We start from the raw sequence: 20,009 nt of genomic DNA, 5'->3' as shown, positions 1-20,009 counted from the left end.
CAGGAGGCCAGTGGAGGAGATCAGCACCCTTGCGAGTGAGGTCCGTAAGAGGCTTAGCGATGACCGAGAAGTTAGCAATAAATCTCCTGTAATAATTAGCGAACCCCAAGAAGCACTGTAACACCTTCAGGTAGGCAGGTTGGACCCATTCCGCCACAGCCTGGACCTTGGCGGGGCCCATGCGGAATTCATGAGGAGTGAGGATTTGACCCAAAAATGGTATCTCCTGCACCCCAAACACACATTTTTCGGTCTTCGCAAACAGTTTGTTTTCCCGAAGGACCTGGAGCACCTTCCTGACATGCTCAATGTGGGAGGACCAGTCATTGGAAAACACAAGTATGTCATCAAGGTACACTACAAGAAATAGCCCCAGGTAATCTCTTAAAATCTCATATATGGAATTCTGGAAGACCGCGGGAGCATTACACAACCCAAATGGCATGACGAGGTATTCTAAATGACTTTCTGGCGTGTTAAACGCAGTCTTCCACTCATCCCCCTCTTTGATGCGGATAAGGTTATACGCCCCCCGTACTTCAAACTTAGAGAACCATTGGGCCCCCTGAACCTGATTAAAGAGATCAGGAATCAAAGGAAGGGGATACTGGTTCCTTACAGTGACCTTATTCAAGTTACGGTAGTCAATGCATGGCCTAAGACCACCATCTTTCTTCCCTACGAAGAAGAAGCCAGCACCTACCGGAGAAGTAGAGGGGCGAATGTAACCCTTGGCCAGGCATTCCTGGATATACTCTCTCATGGCTTCACGTTCGGGACAAGAGAGATTAAATATCCTACCCTTAGGGAGCTTAGCTCCTGGTACCAAATCGATAACGCATTCGTATTCTCTATGAGGAGGTAACACTTCGGAGGCCTCCTTAGAGAAAACATCAGCGAAGTCCTGAACAAACTCAGGTAGCGTGTTCACCTCCTCAGGGGGAAAAATAGAATTAACAGAAAAACATGACGTCAAGCATTCATTACCCCATTTGGTAAGATCCCCAGTATTCCAGTCAAACGTGGGATTATGCAACTGCAACCAGGGAAGGCCTAAAACCAAATCGGACGATAATCCCTGCATCAACAGTACAGAGCACTGCTCCAAATGCATGGAGCCAACAAGGAGTTCAAAATTAGGGGTATGCTGTGTTAAATAACCATTAGCAAGAGGAGTGGAGTCGATACCCACTACCGGGACAGGTTAAGGCAAATCAATCAAAGGCATAGCTAGAGACATAGCAAATTCCACAGACATGATATTAGCAGACGACCCTGAATCCACGAAGGCACTGCCGGTAGCAGACCTACCAACAAAAGAGACCTGAAAGGGAAGCAAGATTTTATTACGTTTCATATTTGCGGGAAATACCTGTGCGCCCAAGTGACTTTCCCGATGATCACTTAGGCGCGGAAGTTTTCCGGCTGCTTATTCTTACGCCTAGGACAGATGTCCACTTGATGCTTGTCATCCCCACAATAGAAGCAGAGACCATTCTTCCTGCGGAACTCTCTACGTTGTTGGGGGGACACGGAGGCCCCGAGTTGCATAGGTACCTCTGAGTCTTCCGTGGAAGAACGAAGCAACGGAACCTCGGGAGGCATCATGGGGGAGTCAGAGGAGAAAACACATAAACGTTCACGTTGACGTTCCCTGAGACGTTGGTCAAGTCGTACCGCTAAAGCCATAACCTGGTCTAGGGAGTCAGAAGAGGGATAGCTAACTAGCAGGTCTTTCAGGGCGTTCGACAGACCCAACCTAAACTGGCACCTTAAGGCAGGGTCATTCCACCGAGAAGCTACGCAGCACTTCCTAAAGTCAGAGCAATACTCCTCAACAGGTCTCTTACCCTGACGTAAGGTCACCAGCTGACTCTCGGCAAAGGCAGTCCTGTCAGTCTCGTCATAAATGAGTCCGAGAGCAGAAAAGAAAAGATCAACGGAGGAAAGTTCAGGGGTGTCAGGAGCCAAGGAGAAGGCCCATTCTTGGGGTCCTTCCTGGAGCCGGGACATAATTATACCCACCCGCTGGCTCTCAGAACCTGAGGAGTGGGGCTTTAAACGAAAATAGAGCCTAAAACTCTCCCGAAAAGAGAGAAAAGTCTTCCGGTCCCCTGAGAACCGGTCAGGCAACTTGAGCTGGGGTTCAAGAGGTGTGGTGAGGGGTACTACCATGGTAGCATCAGGCTGGTTGACCCTCTGAGCCAGGGCCTGGACCTGTAGGGAGAGACCCTGCATTTGCTGAACCAGGGTCTCAAGGGGGTCCATAGTGGTGTGAGGGACCAGGGTAGAGTAGGTATATGGGCTTGTGATTATGTAATGACAGGGATAGGGAAACAGACAAGTGAGCCCTTATCTACCCGCCACTCAGTCCCTGCCTACTTGCAACGACCCGCCCTAGGCGACGGGGTACAACTGGGCGACGGTCCCTACACTCAATAGGTGCACGACAGACAAACAGTAGAAAGGAAATCACAGTTTATTAGGTCTCACTTCAACAGGTCATAAACATAAGGTAGCTGTTGGTGGAACACTTGTGCAGTTGACAGCTATATCCCCGACCTTCCCATGAATATGCACGCTCAGCACAGTTTTTCTAAATGAGGTCCAAAGTTTCTTTAAATTCCAAATTACTTGCAAACAGGGATAGTGACCTGTGCCAAAGGTCAGCAGACATGAAAAATGTTGTCTTGTGGAATCGCCAAAGGTATAGGATCAGTTGTGACGATGATCCAAGCAGGATCATGGACTAGAAATTCTTGAAGGAGAAACCTCTATTTCAGCTATGTAATAAGGTATCAACCTTTATCCTTCACATTCTTGGAATCTGGTCAGAAGGTGAAAACAAAATGTAATTGTAATGACAGGGATAGGGAAACAGACAAGTGAGCCCTAATCTACCCGCCACTCAGTCCCTGCCTACTTGCAACGACCCGCCCTAGGCGACGGGGTACAACTGGGCGACGGTCCCTACACTCAATAAGTGCACGACAGACAACAGACAAGGAAACACAGAACAAAGGGAAACGGGGCAGTTGCCCACGGCAACACCGTGAGCAACAAGAGTAGTAAACGAGCCGAGTCAAACCAGGAGAGTACGAGGTGCCAAACGTAGAGCAGGAGAGTAGTGAACAAGCCGAGTAAAACCAGGAGTGTACGAGGTACCAAACGCAGAGCAGAAGAGTAGTCAGTAAGCCAGGGTCAATACGAAGCAGGGACAAGTAGTTCAAGAAGCTGCAGCAGGGCCAGGAAACCAACAGAGAAGAATCACAATCAAGGAGGAACAGGAAAGGCAGGTATAAATAGACAGAGGGCGGGAGCTAGCTCCGTCTGGCCAGGCTGTGATAGGCTCTCCCACTCCTAAGCCTGCCATCCTGAGTGGTGGAAGATGGAGTCAGTCTCACAGACATAGAAGCAGGTGCAGACTGATTACCTATGGGCGTGGATACAGAAGCTGTGCCTGGCAGATCCTTGACAGTAATTGTGAAAAAAAAGGAAACTGTTAATGGACTAAAAAACAAAAAAAAAAACAAAAAAAAAAAAACAGCTAGTGGCAGCCGTGGCTGCGCAAGAAGGCAGAGAAGAAGATGAAAAAGCTTCAGGTACATCCATTCTGCTGGAGAGACCCTAAGGCTGGGTTCACACGACCTATTTTCAGGCGTAAACGAGGCGTAATATGCCTCAATGTACGCCTGAAAATACGGCTCCAATACGTCGGCAAACATCTGCCCATTTCATTCGTTTTTGGAGCCGTTTTCTCATAGACTCCAATGAAAAGAGCTCCAAAAACGGACGTAAAAAACGCTGCGAAAACGCCGCGAAAAACGCGAGTTGCTCAGAAAACGTCTGAAAATCAGGGGCTGTTTTCCCTTGAAAACAGCTCCGTATTTTCAGACGTAATTGCAGTTATCGTGTGCACATACCCTAAAGAAACTGAGAACTGCTTTATTAGTTTCCTTCTTGCTTGGTGATATGCGCCCAGGACCCTGAAAAGGAGCTGAAGACTTTTTTCACACTGCCGTGTGTATGTCTGTATTTTGGATCAGTATTTGGAAGCCAAAACCAGGAGTGGAAAATAAACAGAGAAAAAGTATAATGAAAAGATTTATTCTTCTTGCGGGTTTTGGACCCACTTTTAGTTTTGGCTTCCAAATACTGATACAAAATAATGACTAAAATACTGCCGTGTAAAAGTGGCCTAAGGCTAAGAATTAATGGTAAGAGCAAACTGTGTTGCCAGTTGGTGGATCTATTTGGTTCACAGGGAGCAGACCTGGACAGCACAAAGGAGTAGTGTTGCGAGCCGGTAGTCCTCACCCTAAACCCACTACAGGTATGATCTATGCTGAAGAGGACTCATAGTTTGTGGCTCTCTGGACCAAAGATTATGGGATTAGATGGATCATGGAACACTGGCACGCAGACAGACATTGTTGTGAGACTGGACAGGGAACCTTTCTCTATGATGTTCATATTCCCTAATAGGACAACCCATTTAAACCATTGAAGCAAAAATCATATAAGATCCAATAATACATTACCACACGCCAATATTTACTATTAAGAGTGTGTTCTATAGTCCTGTTGTATGAGAATTTACAATAGAATGTCACTTAGTAAAAATTATGCAGGAAGAAAACTATTACAATGGCTAATAATGACTTTCTGGTGTTTTTTATAGAACAGATTATGTCCCTCACATAATAGTCCCTCGAAACCCCAAAGTGTGCTGCAAGTATGAACCTAATAAAGAATATATGGACATGGACACTATCTACAAGCAAGACTATTGTCCACATCACATTAGACCATCAGTTGCGTACATACCTCTTCAATGTAGACAAACCTGCAAAGACAAGATGGACATAATATCTACTTATCAAGGTAATTTGTCAAATTTGTCAGTCACTTGCCATAACCACCGTTCATTTTATGTGAAAATAAGTGATTTTCTGTCTTCTTTCCTGAAGATTAGAAGATTATAAATAAAATAAATTCAGAGGACACTGTAGTTAACATTGATCTCTTCTATGTTTGCTGAACAGTTGAATATGATCTATTGTTCCCAGTAAGCAGCCATTGCAGGTTGGTAGTTGATGACCAGAGTGTTGTGTAGTGGAATTGAAGACAGGGAGTCCAGAAAAATACCTGCCATGTTGGACACTACTTTATGTCTGACACAGTGGCGTAACTACCGCTATAGCATCCGTAGCGGCTGCTACGGGGCCCGCGGCATGAGGGGGCCCGTGTCGCCCGCCCGCACGTGCCCCCACCATGGCCGGAGGCTCCGCTAGCAGCCGCTATGGCTGCTACAGCGGGACGCCACTGAATACGACTACGGCAGAGCAGGGAGGTATCTCCCCGCTCTGCCATTATACAAGAGACATGTATCCCCTATCCACAGGATAGGGGATACATGTGTGATCTCTGGCATTGATAGGGAGAATGGGGGACTGAAAGTCCCCTGAAGTTCTCCATCACAGACCTCAGACTTCCGGGATCTGTGACAGCAGCTCCGTAGAAATGAATGGAGCGCCGGTCGCGCTTGTGCGCATGCGTGACCAGCGCTCCTTTCATTTTTATTGAGCTGTGCAGACGCCGGAAGTCAGAGGTTAGTCATGGAGAACTTCAGGGGACTTTCGGTCCCCCGTTCTCCCTATCAATGCCAGCGATCACACATGTATCCCCTATCCTGTGGAGAGGGGATACATGTATTTTAGTAGGACACACTGTAGGTCGCATTTTTTTGGGGGGTTGGGGACGCTGTATGGCATTCCCTACAGGGGGGGGCTGTATAGCGTTCCCTACAGGGGGGGCTGTATGGCGTTCCCTACATGGGGGCTGTATAGCGTTCCCTACAGGGGGGGCTGTATGACGTTCCCTACAGGGGGGGCTGTATGGCATTCCCCATAGGGGGAGGCTGTATGGCGTTCCCTACAGGGGGGGCTGTATGGCGTTCCCTACAGGGGGGCTGTATGGCGTTCCCTACAGGGGGGGGCTGTATGGCGTTCCCTACAGGGTGGGCTGTATGGCGTTCCCTACAGGTGGAGCTGTATGGCGTTCCCTACAGGGGGGGCTGTATGGCGTTCCCTACAGACCCCCCCTGTAGGGAACGCCATACAGACCCCCTGTAGATAACTCCATACAGACCCCCTGTAGATAACGCCATACAGACCCCCTGTAGATAACGCCATACTGTCCCCCTGTAGATAACGTCATACAGTCCCCCCTGTAGATAACGCCATACAGTCCCCCCTGTAGATAACGCCATACAGTCCCCCCTGTAGATAACGCCATACAGCCCCCCTGTAGATAGCGCCATACAGTCCCCCCTGTAGATAGTGCCATACAGCCCCCCTGTAAATAACGCCATACAGCCCCCCTGTAGATAGCGACATACAGCCGCCTCTGTAGATAACGCCATACAGTCCCCCTGTGGATAGCGCCATACAGTCCCCCTGTGGATAGTGCCATATAGCCCCCCTGTGGATAGCGTCATACAGCCCCCCTGTAGATAACGCCATACAGCCCCCCTGTAGATAACGCCACACAGCCCCCTCTGTAGATAACGCCATACAGTCCCCCTGTGGATAGCGCCATACAGCCCCCCTGTAGATAACTCCATCCAGCCCCCCTGTAGATAACGCCATACAGCCCCCCTGTAGATAGCGCCATACAGCCCCCTCTGTAGATAACGCCATACAGCCCCCTCTGTAGAAGGCGCCGTACAGCCCCCCTGTAGATAACGCCATACAGCCCCCTTTGTAGATATCTACAGAGGGGGCTGTATGGCGTTATCTACAGGGGGGACTGTATGGCGCTATCTACAGAGGGGGCTGTATGGCGTTATCTACAGGGGGGGGGCTGTAAAAAAGGCACTATCTACAAGGGGGGGTTGTGTGACACCCAGGGGAGGGGTGGCCCCAGTCAAAAGTTTGCTATGGGGCCCAGTCTTTCCTAGTTACGCCCCTGGTCTGACATATCCACTTCTGAGAATCCCCAGAAGCATTTCCGTATACAGTGAAACAACTCCAAAAGACCACCTCTTTGAGAAGACCACCCCTTATCCAGACCTGATTTCTTGTAAAATATTTTCAGTTCCACAATATATTATGCATACTGGCCATCTTCTTTGAGAGGACCACCCCCTAGAAGATTACTTGAATACAATTTTGGGTGGTCGTCTCAAAGAGGTTTCACATTACATTGGTGAGAAGTATATAAGCAGCAGTTATATAAGCTGCAAAAATAGAGGAAGAAGGGGGGAGGAATCCTCCAGCTCACCTGACACTGTGGATTGTGTCACCGCAGCGCCCGGATCCTCGTGTCGGCACACGATCTGAAGCAGGGAAAGGAGAGGAGTATTTTGATCCAGCGCTGCGTGAAGTTTAAAATGGAAGCGGATTTCCAAGTTTAATGTTCTTGATTAAAAAATAGTCCAGAGATAGATAGTCCTGGTGTATGGGTAAGCGGGCGGTGATGTCCTCAGAGCCTACGCATTTCGGATGCTTCTGCGTCCTTAGTCTTGGCTGTAATGTCTATTTGAAAAGAGCGCGCTGTCATCTTTATATCCTGGTTCCTGCGGTACAGCTGATTGCTGAGTGCGTTCCACTGTTGTTAACTGGTTGGAACGCAAACCGGAAGTGGGGATGGTTACTACCCGTTTTAATATATACATCTTTGTTTGCTTCAATAGTTGACTGCTTCATGAGTTTATGGTCCGGGATGTGTAGTTATGTAAATTAAACCTGACTAAAATGTATTTTATGTTTCAGGTGGTGTTACTGCGTGGAGTGTAGATAGGATGGACGGAACGTCTCGTCCCTTCCCACTGCCTCGTAACACAAATTTTACTGCAGAATGGCAAATAGGATATTCGTAAGTATTGTGTGTATGTGTTTGAAAGAATGTTTATTAGAAATATATAAATAATTATTTATGAGTATTGAGATCTTTCTTTTGGTTTATGGAATGACATATTTTTGTTGACTGTGGATTAATGACTGTTGCTTGTTGCTGTAGGTGGGCAGTGATATTGTGTTGTGCAGGACTCGGTTATAAGAGTGGTGTTACCGATATTCTCTGATTGGGGGGAAAGAGGACTATGGCGCTCGGTTATGGATATTGAGGATGCGAAATTTAGAGAGGAGAAAGTGGGGGTAGGACAACAACTGGAGCAAAAATTAAGTGTATTAAAAACATGAAAAATATTTGCGAGTGACGAAAAGTGGTTTAAGAGATATAAACAGTGATGTACATAGCAAATAGCACATGTTATGCATGTACAGACCGTAGATATACGAGGGAGGGGGGTCTTGGAGAGACAAGGTATTGGCTCATTTAATAAGTAAGTTGATTTTTGTATATTGTTCTTTGGATTGATTACGTTCTTGGTCTATATTGGGAGAAGACTACAAGGGGAGATTAAATGTTGCGTCATTTAGTCGGTTATTAATATTGAAACATTAAATCTCTTCTTAGGTTGAGGCCGTCTGGATATCTGGTTTTTAGTCTATAAATCCAGTATGCCTCCCTGAGGTGGGTTTTGTGTTTAATGTCGCCTCCTCTTTTGGGGGGATGAATTTTTTCGATAGCATAGCAACGTAGATTTTTAGTGTTGCGATTATGTTGTACAATGAAATGTTTTGATGCATTGGAGATATTAGTGATGTTGATGTTTCTCACGTAGCTAAGATGTTCTAGAATTCTTGTTTTTAGTTTTCTGTTCGTACAGCCCACGTATTTTAATTGACATTCAGTACATTCAATGATGTAAATAACTGATTCGCTGTTGCAATTAATGTAATTTTGAATACTGAATGTATCTGTTTGTGTGGAATTGCTAAATGTTTTTGTGGGATAGGCAAAGGAGCAAGTCTTGCAGGGATGCTGCCCGCATTTATAAAAACCTTTGGTTTCTAGCCATGTTATTTTAATATTTTCGTTTGGTGTGAACAGTGACGGAGATAACACGCTGCCCAGAGAGGGTGCCTTTCTTGCCACAACTCGACAACCTTCGGCCAAGATGGAGCGTAGATTATCATCTTCTTGGAGGATTGGTAAGTTATTGGTGACTAACTTTTTGATTTGCATGAACTGGTTACTCTGTTGCAAGATTAGAGTAGGTTGGTTACCGTTAGATGGTATTGTGTACAACAACAAACACACCAAGAAAGACTCCACAATACCATCTAACGGTAACCAACCTACTCTAATCTTGCAACAGAGTAACCAGTTCATGCAAATCAAAAAGTTAGTCACCAATAACTTACCAATCCTCCAAGAAGATGATAATCTACGCTCCATCTTGGCCGAAGGTTGTCGAGTTGTGGCAAGAAAGGCACCCTCTCTGGGCAGCGTGTTATCTCCGTCACTGTTCACACCAAACGAAAATATTAAAATAACATGGCTAGAAACCAAAGGTTTTTATAAATGCGGGCAGCATCCCTGCAAGACTTGCTCCTTTGCCTATCCCACAAAAACATTTAGCAATTCCACACAAACAGATACATTCAGTATTCAAAATTACATTAATTGCAACAGCGAATCAGTTATTTACATCATTGAATGTACTGAATGTCAATTAAAATACGTGGGCTGTACGAACAGAAAACTAAAAACAAGAATTCTAGAACATCTTAGCTACGTGAGAAACATCAACATCACTAATATCTCCAATGCATCAAAACATTTCATTGTACAACATAATCGCAACACTAAAAATCTACGTTGCTATGCTATCGAAAAAATTCATCCCCCCAAAAGAGGAGGCGACATTAAACACAAAACCCACCTCAGGGAGGCATACTGGATTTATAGACTAAAAACCAGATATCCAGACGGCCTCAACCTAAGAAGAGATTTAATGTTTCAATATTAATAACCGACTAAATGACGCAACATTTAATCTCCCCTTGTAGTCTTCTCCCAATATAGACCAAGAACGTAATCAATCCAAAGAACAATATACAAAAATCAACTTACTTATTAAATGAGCCAATACCTTGTCTCTCCAAGACCCCCCTCCCTCGTATATCTACGGTCTGTACATGCATAACATGTGCTATTTGCTATGTACATCACTGTTTATATCTCTTAAACCACTTTTCGTCACTCGCAAATATTTTTCATGTTTTTAATACACTTAATTTTTGCTCCAGTTGTTGTCCTACCCCCACTTTCTCCTCTCTAAATTTCGCATCCTCAATATCCATAACCGAGCGCCATAGTCCTCTTTCCCCCCCATCAGAGAATATCGGTAACACCACTCTTATAACCGAGTCCTGCACAACACAATATCACTGCCCACCTACAGCAACAAGCAACAGTCATTAATCCACAGTCAACAAAAATATGTCATTCCATAAACCAAAAGAAAGATCTCAATACTCATAAATAATTATTTATATATTTCTAATAAACATTCTTTCAAACACATACACACAATACTTACGAATATCCTATTTGCCATTCTGCAGTAAAATTTGTGTTACGAGGCAGTGGGAAGGGACGAGACGTTCCGTCCATCCTATCTACACTCCACGCAGTAACACCACCTGAAACATAAAATACATTTTAGTCAGGTTTAATTTACATAACTACACATCCCGGACCATAAACTCATGAAGCAGTCAACTATTGAAGCAAACAAAGATGTATATATTAAAACGGGTAGTAACCATCCCCACTTCCGGTTTGCGTTCCAACCAGTTAACAACAGTGGAACGCACTCAGCAATCAGCTGTACCGCAGGAACCAGGATATAAAGATGACAGCGCGCTCTTTTCAAATAGACATTACAGCCAAGACTAAGGACGCAGAAGCATCCGAAACGCGTAGGCTCTGAGGACATCACCGCCCGCTTACCCATACACCAGGACTATCTATCTCTGGACTATTTTTTAATCAAGAACATTAAACTTGGAAATCCGCTTCCATTTTAAACTTCACGCAGCGCTGGATCAAAATACTCCTCTCCTTTCCCTATATAAGCTGCACTTTTATTGTGCTTTAGGGTTAATGCTCCCTTAAAAGGGTTTTCCCATCTAAGCAGTTTATCCAATAAAGACTTCCCTGTTCCGTATATAACATAGATTGTAAACATGAAATATGCTGTTTTTAGTACAACATATTGTTGTCCCTACCACGGTCCCCCTGCTACATCTGAGGTAGTTCTCTCACACTTTCTGGACCAGGAGATTTAATATTTATTTCTGCTTATACAGTGCCAACATATTCAGCATTACTGTACAGAGATTGGCATCATTCACATCAGCCCATGTACCCAATAGGGCTCACAATCTAAATTCCCTATTTCACACACACTGGGGCCAATTTCACACAAATACAAAAGGAACATCCAAACTCTGTGCATATGTTGTCTCTGATCAAAAGGCATCTAACAATTGAGCCAATGTGTCCAATTGATTTACATATACCAGTTTTAAAATGGCCAGGCAGGGAGCTTCTGCACATGCACAGAGAATATAAATCCGGAAAACAGAAGGAGAAATGGACTGGGCATGCACGGCCACCAGCTATGTGCACCGCTGGTGACCCTGTAAATTTGCAACAGAAAATGCCAAAAGTGTACCATTCAAAAATAAGTTTTTAGGACATATTTTATTTAGCAAAATTACCGTAATTGTATTTTCTGATTTAAATAATTTTATGGGAAATCAGTTTAAATATGATACTTGAGTTGGGAATACCCCTTTAAGAATAATAAAAGTTGAAACGATACATATTGAAGATCAATTCTTTGAGTCCAGTTATTTTTACTACTTGTATGTGCATTTGACAGAAATCTGAGTACCTTTTCTGTTTTACCTCCTGCTTTGAAGTAGCCAGGGATAGAATACTGCAGTCAGCGGCATGGGACTAGTGTGCTGATTTTGAAGGAGGCATCGACCTGTACACTTTCATGATGGCATGGAGACATACAGTAGGGAGTGGGATAAGCCAGCTGATCTGTCATGATATAGGGATCCAATGTAAGGAAACTGATGTGGAAATATTTTTATTTAAAATGCGTCTGTACATGAAATACACTTGAAAATGCTGCAGGCTTACTGCACATGTACTTGTAATGGAGAGTATTTTATAATGTGGACTATATGACCATTAAACATAGTAAGGATAAGAAAAGGGTATTAGAATTGAGGCTCTTCTATCTCTAGGATGGAATCTTATTTATAAGGGTCCAAGTGGCCACTTGTTTGCCTGCAGCAATATAAAATGTTTATATTATCTCATTTTAACCTAGTAATACATTCAAGATGTTATATGCTGGAAAATATAAGTACGCAGCTAAATAAAGTTTTGGGGAATTCAGTAAATCTTGGATAAAACAAAGGAAAATGCATTCGTGTGTTCTCCTGGGAGCTGTAAATCATTAAATGTCATTTATTACTGAACTTGAAATTATACAGCACTGTTTAAACTGAACCTCTGAAACTAACTTGTGCGAACGATACAGTAAAGAATGATTAAAGAATGTGGCATGGCTGAAACAGCAATATCATCTACTGAAAGAGATTAAAATAGTATTGCTAGCTGAAGAGAGAGAGTCATATCATACGATGTCAAGCTATCATGTGACAAACACATCCAATCATTCCAAAGATAGTTGCAGGGGTCAGTTAACAGGGGTCAGTTAACACGTTGCTTAAATATTGCGGTTTTTCCGCCACTGAATTCGTTACGGAAAATCTGCAGCAAACACAGTAGCAGCAAAGTGGAAGAGATAAAACAAATCTCATCCACACGCTGCATATGTACTTAGAGGAAAAAAAACGCTCAGAAATTGACATGCGGTGCGGAATTTTATTCCACAGTATGTCAACTATATTTGTGTAATCGCTGCATATTTGTTGCAGGTTTTCCCGATTGAATTCAATAGGGAGGTAAATCCCACAACAAATAGCAGATGATGCGTTTTTTGCGGAGGGTTCGCAGCGATTCTGCCTCAAAAGACGCAACTCCGAAAAAAAAATCACCTCCTTACCCAGAAGCCTGTGTTCCTCCCTCCAGTGCAGCCTCCTGGGATGACGTTTCATCCCATGTGACCGCTGCAGCAGCGGTCACATGGGATGAAATGTCATCCCAGAAGTTCGGCCTGGATGACGTCAGAGAGCCGGCCTCCTGGGATGACGCTTCATCCCATGTGACCGCTGCTGCAGCCAATCACAGGCTGCAGCGGTCTCCTAGGATGAAACGTCATCCTAGGAGGCTGGCCTGCTAAAAGTTTACTGCAGTGGACATTCCGGGTGAAAAACTGCACCACATTTTGGGTCGCCCGGAATTCCCTGCGGCACACAGGGCAGATACTCTGCAATCCAGGATACTCTTATGTGTGATACAATCAAAACACATGTTTAAAACAGGCATGTAAAAACCTAAATTCCTAGGTGGCATCCACCATGAAAATAGTCAGACTCGAGTTTTGGCAGAAATGGCTTTTTCCAGGGAATGAACTATGATGCCACGGAGGTCAATTTTTATCATTCAATCCAGCATTTACAAAATACATGCTAAAAAAAACACCAAAATACATTAACATATAAAAGGTCAAATTCGCGTTTGTTTCCGATATACCCATACGGTACATCAGAAACAAATTTTGGCACACCCCATAGTTGCGCTATAATTTGTGACTTTTTATTTCTCACAACACTTTTTGAAAGTGGAGAGAAATGGTGTCGGGGTTTAGTGGGAGAAGGTGGGGCCGCCAACGGAATGACATATTTACTGTAACTTACGCCAGAACCTGGTGTAAGTTATGTCACAAATCTTCACCTGTAGCAAAAAACCAGGAGGGATCACTGGACTTGGAATTTGCATCCAGCTGAAATTGAGTAGCTGTTTTCCGATCAAGTGAGTGCTGTGGACAACTAGACTACCAAATTTTCCCCTGGTCATAGAAGGCGTACATTTTAATTAATGTCGCACAAACAGCCAAAGGTGCCCCAAACTTAAGGTGTGCACCTCTTAATAAATTTGGCGCATTTCCCGCTGACATAATAATAATAATAATAATAATAATATATTTCCCCCATATTTGTTTAACGTGTACCTAACTTTTCAGATAACTTTTCAGAATAAGCTGTCATATGTGTATATATGAGGAAGAACACTATTTCTGGCAGGCTCTATCTCTAATTCTCAGTTTCCTTTGAGCTAGTGGACGGAGCCACGGCTATCATGTCTTCTATACAGTGCACATTTAGGAGAGGAGAATCCTGCTCTCCCATCTCTATCTATCACATATATGTACAGTATATATATAAGCTGCATTAGCACATGGGACATTATACAGCAGTAATGAGCATAGTAACTGAGAATCCAGCACTGTGGTGAGATAGTAACACTTATTAGGAAGCTGCAGCATGTCTGTGAAGGATTTGCCTGACACAGCTTCTGTGTCGACGCCCGTGGTTAATCAGCCTGCATCTGTTCCTAGGTCTGCTAGAGTGACTCGATCTGCTACCACTAGGCTGAGGAGTGGGAGAGCCTTTCGCAGCCTGGCCAGACGGTTCTAGCTCCCGCCCTTGGTCCACTTATACCTTCATTTGCTGCTTGTCCTTTGCCTGTGATTCTCCTGTTTCCTGGCTCTGCTGTTACTGCTGTTACCATTGACCTCTGCTTCATATTGACCCTGGCTTGACTGACTATTCTCCTGCTCTGCATTTGTTACCACGTACACTCCTGGTTTGACTCGGCTCGTCCACTACTCTGTTGCTCACGGTGTTGCCGTGGGCAACTGCCACACATTCCTTTGCTTTTGTGTTCCCTTGTTTTGTTTGTCTGTCGTGCACATATTGAGCGTGGGGACCATCGCCCAGTTGTACGCCGTCGCCTAGGACGGGCTGTGCAAGTAGGCAGGGACTGAGTGGCGGGTAGATTAGGGCTCACCTATCTGTCTCCCTATCCTGACATTACAATGACTATCTGTGTCTTTATCACTGTGCTCCTGCTCCCCCATCCCCTCTCCATCAACTTGTATGGGCAGCAGATTTGTGTCTTCCCCTCTCTATAGACTTGTATTGGAAAGCAGTGAAGAGACACCCCCCTTTCTTCAGCAGTCCACTAATTCTGCTCTGTAACCAGAGACAGACTTAGTTTAACAGGGGGTGGACAGCGGATTACAGGAAGGGAGATACCTAGTGGCAGTAACTTCACACAGAATTTGCATGGATAAAACAACAAAAATGTAACAGTAATTAAATTACAAAGTTGATCTATATCAGGTATACTATTAGTTTAGTATAAGTTGTTTTAAAAAGTTTGTGTCCATTTAATCTTTTTTTATATTTATATTATGTCTGAATGCAATGTTTGGGATGTATGAATATTTTAGAAACGTATGTAGATTTGACCTTTTAGATGTTATAATGTATTTTGTTTTTTTTTAAGCATGTATTTTGTAAATGATGGATTGAGTGATGCAATTATAAATCATGTCCTGAAAGATGCCAATCCTGGCAAAACTCGAGTCGGCTGTTTTCATGGTGGATGCCACTTGGATCCAATCATGCATTGCCATTATTATCTTTAAAGATACTGTATCTTTAAAGGTATAGTCTTTTAAAGGCAACCCCTGTCAATATTCCATATTAGAGCATATTAACATTATAGACTCGGCATGGCTTGCATGTATTGCTACATAATATTATGAACAGCCGCAGTCTACCATGGCAATAACAGCTGTTCTCCAAGGTTTCAGCTGAGCAGGGTCCTTCGCATGGTATATGGAGTTTACAGACAGGTCTTCATTTATGTCCTTTTTCATAGACTCTCCATGAATAAATGGAGTGTTTGGCGACATTGCTATATTCACTGTTTTACATTATCCTAGCTGAATGTTTGTCAGCCTTAATATTGGTAGGAGCTAGCACACAAATGAGATGCATTTGCTTCAAGCAAGTAATGCAATGATATTAGCAAATTTCTAAAATTGTAATTATATTAATATGTTTTCCTAAAATAACAGTGTTCTCCATAACTGTTACCTGGAACTAGATCACATTAAAATAGTCAAATGTAAAATCTTTAAAAGGAATCAGGATTCCACATCTGCAGCGTCTATTTAAGCAGCTTTCAAGAATAATATATTTTGCATGGGAGAAGTGTTAGACCCCGGAATTTACATGTAACCACAATAAAGCCCGGCTTTGACTGTGAAAAACATGAATAAAATAAACCTTTATGTTTTGCCAGTTTTCAAACTAGTAAGTGCATATACATTTTCAGATTATGCTCATTACTGCTACATTGTAAAAAGTCTAGATCTCTACACGGCTAGATTGCTATCAGATTACATGGATTTGCAACATTCTTAATGAATTCTGAGATCTGAACAGAAAACCTTGAACCATGCCTCCCAACTTTTCAAAATGTGAAAGGACAGGAATACAGAGCACACAGCATATTTTACAGCATATTCTTCAGATATTAGCCCCATCTTTTTTTTATTTTTTATTTTAATATTTTTTTAAATTTGAGTTTCAAAAACACTCATAGACAAACAATATATATGTACAATATATTCACTTTGACTGGACATAATACACAGCTACACCCCACATTAGGGTCTCATATCAAAGGATTATACAATGCAGTACAAAAAAAACTGTGGTATGTATTTACCCCAAAAAATACCACCCAACCATACCCAATGTACTCCCCCCACCCCCAATGCAAATGGATCTCAAGCACACATCCAGATCATATATGTCAGAGCCAAAATAATCATTTCAAATTATAAATTATAAAGCCCCATCTTAATCCAGCCTCTGCTTACTTTGACCACATGTCTGAAACCACCTGTAGTAATAATCTCAAGGCAATGCTGGGAGTGTCCAGGACTGGTGAAACAACTGACACCCATACTGTCCCATAAAGCAAACTTCACACTAGTACTTCCCACTAGTACCACATAGTGCATACACAATGATGTCATCCAGCATACATTCCACGCTGTAGTGCTCATGCTGTGGTTCAGGCCAAATACTAATGTCAGCATGCACTGTCCAGGGCAAAGATAATCTTATCTACAAAATCATTATTAACAGCATTGTTTCTATTTTTCACTGTTTTGACTTTTGTGCCTGGTATAGAAAAGTTTATACATTCCCTTCAGTGTCCATATAATAGTGCAAGCCACCGTTTACTTGAAATAATGTAAATTATAGTTTCCAAATAACAGTCCAACAGTTGTTTCTCCACTTGTAATGCAATGTTTGATCTGTTGCACTGAAAATTGGCTAAAATGTTATAGCAGAAAAAGAAAGGTAGCAAATTTCAGACAGACAGAAAAAGGACAAAACTATGACAACTATTAACCCCTTAATGACCGCCGATACGCCTTTTCACGGTGGTCATTAAGGGACTTTATTCTAGGCCGCCACCTTTTCATGGCGGTCTAATAAACAACCTGCACGGGTCTCCCGTGCAGGCTGGAGCGGGGGCTCTACTGTCTGATGACAACCGGGCTCCTGCTCCAATGGTAGCGATCAAAGTTTACTTCGATTGCGGCCGTTTAACCCCTCAAATGCCACTGTCATTAGCGACCGCTCCATTTGAGTTGTTTACAGAAGGAGTGAGCACCCTCTCTCACCCATTGGCGGCCCGCAAATGCAATTGCGGGCATCTGATGGGGTGCCATGGCAGCCAGGGGCCTAACAAAGACCCCCAGGTATGTCCTGGCTATATACCTATTAGACCGTGTCAGAGGAACGTCCTAATAGATTGCCTATCAGTATTATACTGACAGGCAGTAATGCTCTAGTATACGAAGTATACCAATGCATTATATCTGCGATCTAGATCGCATAGTGAAGTCCCCTAGTGGGACTGAAAAAAAAATTAATTTGCAATAAAAAATAATAAAAAGGCACAAATAAAAAAAAATATTTATTTAGTAAAAGTGTACAAATAAAATAAAAACTGCATATATATGGTATCCCCGCAATCATAATGACCCAAAAAATAACGTTAGCATATTATTTAAACCGCAAGGTGAACGCCGTAAAAAAACAAAACTAAAAAAACAACGTCAAAATTGCTATTTTTTCCCATTCCCCCGAAAAAAATAATCATAAAAGGATAATCAATAAGTCCCATGTACCCCAAAATTTTAGAAATGAAGTCCCGCAAAAAACAGGCCCTCGTATCGCGACATTGACAGAAAAATAAAAAAGTTATGGCTTTTGGAAAGTGGCGATGCAGAATAAAATTATTTTAGTTAAAAAATGTTTTTATTGTGCAAAAGTAGTAAAACGTAAAAAACCTATACATATGTGGTATCGTCGTAATCGTACCGACCCATAGAATAAAGGTAGCATGTTATTTACGGTAAACAGCGTAAATATAAAATGCATAGAACAATGGCTAAATTGCTTGTTTTTTTTTATACCCCCCCCCCAAAAGTTAATAATAGTTAAGAAAAAAATTCTATATACCTCAAAATGGTGCCATTGAAAAATACAACTCATCCCACAAGTCCTCATGTATCCATGGCCACGTGAAAATAAAAAAGTTATAGCTGTTTGAATGTGACGATGGAAAAACTAAAAAAATTGTTCGGACATTAGGGCCCAGAATGCAAGCAGGGGGAAGGGGTTAAAAATAATAATAATAATAATGATAATAATATCAATAATAGTAATAATAACAGTCATCGTAATAATTGGTTTAGTTTAATAATAATATGAATATTTTTATTCTATCTAAACTGTAGATAATAAAATGTTGGTTTTTTTTGTGTTTTTTTTTTGCTCCAGGTGATTACCAATTATGGAATTGCTGCAAAAGGGAGTCCATGAGACCAACCAATACTTATCCACCAAAGGAAAAGTTTGACATAAGCTCCACATTCCAAGATCATTTTCAGTACTGGCCAAATCGACCCAGACAGTCCTTTAAACCAGTACATTTCTATACGGGTTCTTTAGCACCCCTTGATTGTATCACAAATTATAGAATGGAGTATGTGCCCTACCACATAGAGAAAATACGAATACATAAGAAAGAAGAGTATAAGTCCAATGAAGAGCCATTTGATTGCCTTACTACTAACAAGCAAGATTATAAAGGTTTACCAGGGAAAGCTGCAAAATCAATACAACCCAGATACAGCTTAACAATATCAGACATACCATTCAGTGGCTTGACTGAATTTTAGCACAAGTACAAAATGTGGCCTCTTCCTCCAACTCTTAAGAAGAAGACTGTTACGTACAAGAAGCCTACAGATAAAATGGACTTCATGTCAACTACTCAGTATGACTACACAACACATATTCTTCAGCCACAAGTCTCATGTAAGCCAGTCCGACAATACTGCAAATGTTCTAAAGCTTTTGAAGCAAGTTCTACAATGAGAGAAGATTTCAAACCCTGGCGGCAGTGCAAGAGATCATCTCCTGTAAAGCCACAGTCAAATCTTATCCTCCCAACAGGCTCCATTGAAAATATAACTACTGCTAGACATCACTACGTACCTCACCCGCTCACTCACACTATGTCTTTCAAGCCAGTTAACAAAACGTTTATGCCATTGATACCCATTGATGCGCAATCCATTTACGGCACCAGCTACACTGTAAAACCAATTCAGACTTGTCCTGCTTCTCACAAAGATCTTCCTGGGTATATTTATCTGGACACGGACGCTCTTGGACACAAGCAGTACAAATTACAGCCTAAGAAAGAAAATAAATCTGATTTCAATCACACACTATCTGCAGAATGTTCTTCACCAGAAAATAGCTTTAAGTCACCCAGGGAAATGGAAGTAGTTTCTTAATGTTGAGTCTGACATGCTGAAATAAACATTGTTTTATTGCCCAACATATTTGTTTTTTTCTGGAGCTCATATAGGAGTCATCAGCTTCCAGCAGGTCTTTGTGGCTTTTATATATAAATACTTGCTTTAACTGCTTATTTATCTTTAATTATTTTCTTAATTTGTGTTGAAATTTTGAGGGCATCAAAAACCTATTGGGGCT

At 42.5% G+C, this 20,009-nt stretch overlaps 1 protein-coding gene across 1 annotated transcript in view; it reads left to right on the top strand.

Moving 5' to 3' along the window:
- The window catches only part of SAXO1 (stabilizer of axonemal microtubules 1), a 30,088-nt gene extending 10,281 nt beyond the window's left edge, over positions 1-19,807 (top strand). The window contains 2 exon segments of the mRNA XM_075859037.1: positions 4,682-4,884; positions 18,783-19,807. Of these exon segments, the coding sequence (XP_075715152.1) occupies positions 4,682-4,884; positions 18,783-19,807 (1,228 nt within the window).
- The last annotated feature ends 202 nt before the right edge of the window (positions 19,808-20,009 follow it).

This window comes from Rhinoderma darwinii, chromosome 1 (genome assembly GCF_050947455.1).
Source record: "Rhinoderma darwinii isolate aRhiDar2 chromosome 1, aRhiDar2.hap1, whole genome shotgun sequence".
Taxonomy (NCBI): Eukaryota; Metazoa; Chordata; class Amphibia; order Anura; family Rhinodermatidae; genus Rhinoderma; species Rhinoderma darwinii.
The sequence above is the reverse complement of the archived record's forward strand: the minus strand, read 5'-3'. Positions and strand labels throughout refer to the sequence as shown.